Source organism: Dendronephthya gigantea, unplaced genomic scaffold (genome assembly GCF_004324835.1).
Source record: "Dendronephthya gigantea isolate DGI-Jeju-01 unplaced genomic scaffold, DenGig_1.0 000047F, whole genome shotgun sequence".
NCBI classification, from domain to species: Eukaryota; Metazoa; Cnidaria; class Anthozoa; order Malacalcyonacea; family Nephtheidae; genus Dendronephthya; species Dendronephthya gigantea.
The window spans coordinates 930,880-939,403 of NW_021163057.1; the positions used below are offsets into that span (position 1 = coordinate 930,880).

General features: G+C 38.5%; 1 protein-coding gene across 1 annotated transcript; it reads right to left on the minus strand.

The window, feature by feature from the left end:
• Positions 1-6,194: 6,194 nt before the first annotated feature.
• Positions 6,195-7,226, minus strand: LOC114527810 (tetratricopeptide repeat protein 28-like). Its single transcript, XM_028549505.1, has one exon. It carries the CDS (start codon positions 7,224-7,226, stop codon positions 6,195-6,197), a length of 1,032 nt encoding a protein of 343 aa, XP_028405306.1.
• Positions 7,227-8,524: the final 1,298 nt, after the last annotated feature.

The window sequence follows — 8,524 nt, forward strand, 5'->3', positions numbered from 1 at the left end:
GAGATAGTTTTATATAGTGTTCATGGTCTTCAGTACTGCAGGTAAAATGTACCAACAGGCTTCTGCGGCCATTTTCGCTTTTACAAAGCATTTTTTTCTTTCTTCGACTTCACCTAGTTCTATGAAGCAATCACCCATCCCCTGTAACGCTAACATTTCTTCTAACACATTACCATCTTTCTGTGCCGATTTAGCAGCTTTCTTATAACTTTGGATTGCCTTCTGATACTCGTTATTGCTTTTGTATGTATTTGCTAAACTTAGAAATAATTTCCATTTTTTTCTAAAACCTTGATTTTGCCTGATATCGATAGCCACAAACCCGAAGTGATGCTTTGCATTCTCGGGATCTCCAGGGTTTCTATAGGACCTCCACAAACCATGACATGCCTCACTTTGCTCCCACTTAGGGTGAAGTTTGAGCACTTTCTTGTTGGCAACTTCATAATTTTCAATTCGTTTATGACGGGGTCATTCATTTTAAGGAATCCCTTGTAAGGACGATATCCTACTGCTTTTGGTTTTGCAATGGCGAACAACATTTTTTTCACAAGAAATATTCTCATCTCGGATTATATCTTTTGTTTATCAACTGCAGAAATAGAGTGGGAAAGGTTATTATACAGTGGCCACGGAAGATCGTAGAGCGTGTGTGTGTGGGGGGGGTCATATTTTACGTTCAGACCGGTTTATTAATCAGATGGTCTCTTTTAAAATTGATGGTTTTTACGGTCTAGTAACATGAATACAAACTCGTAATTTCCAACTGATCAGAAAAACACAAGTGAATGGAGCGCGGGCGGAGGGTGCATTATTTTTCAGGCTCGTCACGGTCGGATGCATGGTAATGCAGAATTGCCTTTAGTCTGAGTTAACTGTACTCAGGTTTCCGAAAGGCAGCATGTCTCGCTGATCTGTGACATCTGTGAGGCAATTAATAATTACTGTGCTAAGCAACGTAATCATAGACGCCAAAAACAATAACACATTATAAACCTAAAGCAAACAGATAATTTTAAACTTCAAAATCGTCTATTTGAAAACAAAATATTTAAATTTTAGCATTTACTTCCATCTAAATGAATACATAGACTGTCCCCAGGCTCGGCGTCAATGTTGATACAACTCAAGACTGGATATTACAACGTCACTAACGGCTGAGAATTGAAGTTAGCTACTAATCAATGCCAATGGAAAAGAACTGTACAGAGGGTCAGAGTGTATAACATACGTATATATATATATATATTTAAAGTTGTATATTGGCGGGAAAACAGCAAGAGACTTTTTGTTCGCCGTGTTCCTCTGAAATTTCACTTTGTCGTTTACAAATTTGCCGTACACAACTTAATTCTCTTCTAGCGTATGAAAATTTATACTGAGGAAATGTTAGCACAGAATACCGTATAAAATATCCACCGTTCGTTGCGCAATCGTCATATACGAGTTCGTCACACACGAAAGACGGAAAATACCGTAAACAAAAATAGTTTAAAATAGCCCACCTTCCGGGACGACTACTTTTCTACGGGTCCTATACGACAAACACATGTAAACGAACTTTAAACTTACCAACTGACCATCATTTATTATATAGTCATTCCACAAAAACGCTAATGTAGAACGCACAGCCACAAAATATTGCTTACTTAGTATTTTACGTGCAGATATCACATTACAAAATTAATGTTAAGACCCCGGTTCCGGTCTAAGGTAAGCCGGATCTTGTTCAATGGAATTACTTGTTGTTTACATGTTTTATGATGCGATTTTTGCTCAGCCGAAATGAGGCTTACGTCTAAGGGGAAAGTATTGTGGCTGTAAAGCCGAAAAAATTCTAAAACTTAGATGAAATTTTAACAAAGATTGAGCAAAGTTAGGCTATTCGTAACCTCGTTCCCGCATTCTCCATCCCCGCATATTTCCCCTGGCCAAACCTGAGCGAAATACCTTGGCACGGGCAGCAACCTCGTTCCCAGGGCCTTTTGGGACTTTATAGGGAGGGTTAATCAAGGTAAAATGCCCTGGAAACGAGGTTGTATGGGCTGATTAAGTCATATCGGATATTTTTAGGGCTGGGGGGGAGGAGAGGGGAGTGAATTTCATTTTTATGTACAGCCTGTTTGGCAGTACAATTATATTTTTTAAAAGTGTTGGGTCAGTTTACCGAATTTTTAACCTTTAACAAAACCTTGTTCCCCCACGCCCTTGTGTCCTACATGTGTTCGAAAGTAACGTTGATTGGGGAGCTAGGGGGAGGGGGTTAGGTCAAAATGTGTAACAATCATTATATTGCAGATTGTGGTAAAACATGTCCCAACTACTTTTTGATGGAGGTCGATGTATATCCGAATTTTCATTTAATATTTAATATATGGTTTCAGTAAATCACCTATGATATACACGAGTACGGAATATAGCATTCAGATTTGCTTGAATTTAAGGTATTCCAAGTACTCTGTTTATACTAGTCCACAGTCTCTCTGTGTATAATCAGTAAACCAGGGTAGGTGTAGCAGTTCTCCTCAACATATTTTCATACACACACCATCATGCTTTTGCGAGAGAGAAGTTCCTGAAAACATCGAACAATTCATCAAATAATCTCCGCATACAGTTCAAGAGTTCCTTAAACCTCTCGAACATATATTTGCGCGTAATCTAGCTAATACGTTATCTTTTAACAAAATACATTGCCATGCTGTTCTCTCGAATAGCATTATATTTTCTCATCTCACTATTGCCAAAGTTTAGTTCTGGAAGTATAATGGACCTTACGTCATGCTTCCGCTGCAAATTCTCCATTGTACGAATATCGATCTATATCGTTCTGGCTTCAGTGGTTTATTTATATCACTCACAATTTATCATTTACTCGCATTCAGTTTATTCTATAACCTGTGTTTACATTAACGCTATTTTTAGTCGAGCATATACAGTGGCGTAGCCAGAACGATAATTGGGGGGGCCAATATTCATATATTCGTGATACGCAGGTTTAATTTCTTTTCAAATCAATTGTCTTTACAGTCTGTTAACATGAATATATGAATATGGGCCCCCCCAATTATCGATGCTGGCTACGCCACTGAGCATATATATTTTCACCTTTTCAATGAATACAAATTAAATACTTATCAAAAAATGAACCACTCAGCCCTGGATATGCCAAGCCTAAATATGTAATATTTAACTGATGGTCACATGCTTCAGCAGTTGTAATAAAACTAATGGTTTCATTATTTCTAACTATTCTCAATATGAAAGTTGGTTATGTAACCCGCAAATTAACACGAGCTATTTTCATGATAGACTGATTTAAATGGAGAGGCTTGGCGAGCTACAACTCCTGCTCCGTGCATGCTTATTTATTAATCCACGACCATATCTTCCACTTTATCTTCTGATTTCCAGTTTGGAAATATCCGCTGAGCCATGTTGAAACGTTTCAAGTCTTCGCATATTTCTTGGATGTTGACCCCAAACTCCATTAAAGCGTACTTGTTTGGTGTAACATCAAGTATATAGCGTTGCGCGTGCATGACTATGATTTCCCCTTCCATGCCAAAACCAGGTGAGCCACTTGAACCACGCCAGAGGCTGGTATCGTATGCTACGCGATGTGGATGCTCTTCTAAGAGGATGTCAATGTTCGTCATGTGCATTCCACCACATTTTATTCGACGTTGTTCTATTCTGTCCGTAAAATCTTGTTGAACAATAACACATGTTTCCTCCCTCAGTGCGCTGCCTTCAGGAAAACCAATTAGGCACACAAGATTGTCATTCAAATTTCGCTTACCGACAAATTGACCAAGGCGGATGCGATCATCCAGATGACTGCTTTGTTTTAACGAAAGTAGTATATAATCCAATCTATCATCACAGTACGTAATGTGATTCGATTCATCTATTGCAATAACTACTGCATCTCCAGGCTCGTTATATCTGTAATAATCGAAAGCAACTTCTATTGGCATTGGGTGGGGGACTTTCTTTTTCTCGGACACAAAATCCAAATACACGTGATAACACGTCATAACAAAGTTTTCGGCAACAAGGAAACAGGTGCCTTGTGCACTACCACATGTAATCTGACCAATCGATCGTATTAAAGGGGCTAGCGATCTTAGAAGGATGCCTGGTCTATTGGTTGGAGTATTCTTGCAAACACAGTTTTTAGCCATAGAATAAAGTGGTTCATCGTTCCCTGAACATACGCCCCCAACTTGATTCAAAACATTAACGTAAGCTGACTTTTTGACGTCCCTTAGCATGGTCTGTTTTATCTCTTCTGTCAAACCGTCTTCGATTGATGCTTTGAAGGTGTACACCTCAGTCATCTTTTCAGCCGAAACTTCTTTCGAGAAATTGTCTGGTGGTATTTTTTTAACAACACTTGTATCGACGGTAGTATCAACCCCTAATTACGAGAAGATCGACATTAGAGACCTCTAGTTTCACAATATCTAATTATTGTATGAATGCGAGCGATTTTATAGATTTGTTGATAAAAAACGGTCAATATAATTGTTTAAAATTTCTGCGATTGTGGAAACGTCCAAGGTAAACAAGAGACCGCAAAAAATCTTTAATTGGGGAGGGGGGCTATAATATTCATACGTTCGTGTTCTGCATTTTTAGTTTCTTATCAAATTGATTGTTAACTTTTTACGGACTGTTAACAGCATATATGAATAATAGAGAGGTTAAGATACCCCGGTTCCGGTGTACGGGTACGGGTAGCGCCATTTTGTTTTCCATTTTTCGCTGATGTCAGCATATATACCTGTAATATCTACCCATTTTCCCGTTGTAAACGACGGTCTACACGTAAACAACGAACGGGTAACTACAAAGACAAAGTGGTCAAAGTGATGAATGACAAATGGAGAAGCGGGTGAGTGTCTTTAACACCCTTAAAATACATTTTACGTATTAATATAGTGTTCATATCGTTGTATAATTATACAGTCTATATACAAGCTACAGTACAGGCTTCTCAAAAATGGTTTGCAAACATAATTTATGAACGCCATCTTGATATTTTTGATTTTCAAAACAAACACATGAAATACTATAGTTATATAAAAGTTAAGTAGGACTTACAATGGAAATGTGTAATACATATTTACTTTTATAGTCAGTTCTTACCCGGTGTTGTTCTTGCCCGGAATTTAAGAAAATTCTTAAGTTGCAAACCGTACCCGTCTTACCGGTAACGGGTACGTGTAATTCACCCGTACCCGTACACCGAAACCGGGGTATCTTAACCTCTCTATTAGCCCTGCCCCGCCCCGACCCCGGTTAAGGATCTTCCTGGGTCCGTAGTAAAACACTCGTTTACCAAAACGTTTCAAATCGGCTGCTCAATTGACCTCCAGGTTCTGAAAACAGTCCCTGAACTCAGTGGTTGCAAGGATTTTACGTTTTATATTTCCACTCAATGTATTTGTTGTAATGTTAATCTTCAAATTCAAATTGTCAAATAAAAAATGCCCCATTGAAGATGGCCACGTGAAGATTAAATTTATCATAGTATTCCGCGTTTACCGGTAGACGACAATCTGCCATCCTTTTGGGCAGCGCGTTCCCCATATTAACCGTTCCTCAGTATTCACCGTTAGAGCGGTGAGTACTAACATCTGCGGTCGTTGGCAACAGTGGACACTATATATTCACCGCAATAGGGATGGATATTAATCGTGAAAGCCACAAGTCAGAAGCGGGAAAATCTTATTGTTATGTTTCATAGCGCACGTTTTAGGTTTTCACAGTCAACAAATGTTCGGTATAATACATTATTATTCTATAGACCCTAGGCTAAGGAGATCAAGAAAAAAAATTTCCCTCACTTCAAATATCATCATTTGGAAAATATTTGGGAAATATTTCGCGGAACCCCCCTAACCCCGGAGTCTATGGCCATTATATTTATGATACACAAGAGACAGCCATTTTGTCACTAGATTCGGGTAAAGAATCTTGGCAACGCCTTGGTAAGGTACCGCCCTAAAGACTATAAGTGTGTTTGCAATGAACTCTGAGTGGTGTTGAAGAATAGACATTCACTTAGGTATTGCTAAAAATAAAGACAAAGAATGCATGAATTTCATATTCATTGTATTATCAAAAAATTATTGTGGTTTTTTTCACTTTTTGAAATTATAGAATTTTATTCCAGTATATACTCGTTACTCACCATCGATTGAAGAAATAGCGTTTTGGGGGTAGAATGTTTCGAGCCAATGATCCCCTGCTCCAAAATCATGATCAGATAACGTAAATGTGTTCATGACTTTCATCACTGCAGGTAGAATTTCCCATTGCTCTTCTGCGGTCTTTTCGCCTTTTTCAAAGTATTTTCTTGCTTTATCGATTTCATTAAGTTTCTTGTAGCAATAACCTATCTTCTGATATGCTATCGTTTTGAACTCGTTTTGATCTCGTTGAGCTGATTTGACCGCTTTCTCGTAAGCTGCAATCGCTCTTTGAAATTCACCATATCTTTTACATCTGTCGCCCAAATCTAAGAAATCTCTCGGGCCTTTTTCTCTGCTTCCTGGTTTTCTCTTAAAAGAGCTTCGACAGGTATTCGAAACTTCGGAGAGGTATTGCTTTGCAGTTTCGTAATCACCAATTTGTTTGAAGATTCTCTCTAAAGCAAGACATGCTTCATCCTTGGCCGGCCAAAAGTCATGTTTTATCGCCGTCTCTCTAGCCCTTTTATATTTTTCAATTGCTTGTTCATATTCCTTATTATTTTCGTAAACCTTTGCAAAACCCAATAACACTTCTGAAAGTTGCTTCCTGCTACTTCCAGATCGTGCCAACGGCATGGCTTCCTCGAAACAACTGATTGCCTTTTCCTTTTTGCCGACGTCTCTGTATGTATGACCTAAACCAATCAAAGCCTCTGTGCGACAAGACGTGTTGGTTTGGCTCTGTGTTAATATTTTCAAAGCTTTTATATAGAAACGGATCGCATCTTTATATTCTCCGGATATTCTAAGCTCATTAGCATTCGACACGCATGCCTGAGGCGTTAGGCCTAAATTGCTATCCCTTCTTCTGTCACTCCCTCTTGCTTCCCCTCTAGTCCATTCAGTTAGATTACGATCGTGTTCGTTTTCTGCAGTTGATGATGCTTCATTGTCAAAACGGTCGGAAGATCCAGGTGCTTGGCGTCCAGAGTTCGCTTTCTTGAATCCAAATTTTTTCGGCATAATCAGCTAAATGAACGAAGTAAAACAAGATCACACCATCAATATATTGGTTCACGTTTACCCGGTGGCGATGTAGTCTTTTCACGATTGAGGAACAATATAATTCTTATATCTAGAGCCGGGAAAAATGATACTAGCAATATTAATTCGTTTAGAGTAAAATGCGGCCTGCTTGGTTTTTTTTTTGGAAATCTCAAAAAATTTATTACATATGTAATGTTTTGTTCCAGTAAAGCAATATATTATTGTGTAAAAGTGACGTTACAGAGTTATAAGATACATTACATTTGCTATAAAATACCTATAACACAGTTAATAAAGGGGAACAATTATCATTTATAGACCTGGAGCGAGGGGAATTCGACGAAATATTACCCCCAAGGGATATATCTTCCCGAGGGGGTAATATTTCGTCGAATTCCCCGAGCGGAAGGTCTATAAATTATATATTATATCGAAACAACGTGTAGGCAGCGCAAAAGCTGGGTGAAATGACTTCTTTTGCCTCCATTTTGAAAATGTTTGTCAACCTCGAGTCGTGTGCGAGGCATCCACGCGTGGTACACGCAAACTCGAATACCCGCTGCAGCTGGGTATTCGAAGTCGAATACCCCGCTGCAGCGGCGGGGTATTCGACTTTTATAGCATAATGTGAAAAAATTCGATGGAACTCCATGAATAATTTACTGATCACGTGGTACAAATCGAGCTTTCTGATTGGATGATTTACAGTTGAGATATAATATTACAAATTGTCCAAGGAGCACCCTGGAGCACGAAGGATCCAAAAGACGTACGTTATTACTGCTATTTGTAAACATGTCATTTACATGCCACTGGCCTCAATATTTAGGAGTTCAAGCACTTTTATACAATGACTTAATGGCTTCCGTGTTTGGATGGCCTGATCTAAACACGCGGGAATGCAAGAGATTAGAAAAGCTCGCAAAACACTCGCCATTCCCGACCAATCAAAACACGCGTTATATAAATGTTATTTTATAATTTTTTTTACCTAATTCATAAAACGTAGTTCAGTTTTATATGCAAAATGTACACGATGCAGGGACTCTTATTTTACGCAGGTACACGTATTCGTTCTAGGTATTCTCTATATATGCATCACGATCTATCACAAGAAACAGTGATTTATATAATATTACGGCCATTGGTATATATATGAACATCATGCATGGTTGGTTTTTTATATATATAGTGCCATAATTTATAGAATGTCCAATTTTGAAATATAGTGATTAGCAAGCTACCTTAACTAGCTTCCACCCACGCCATTTGAA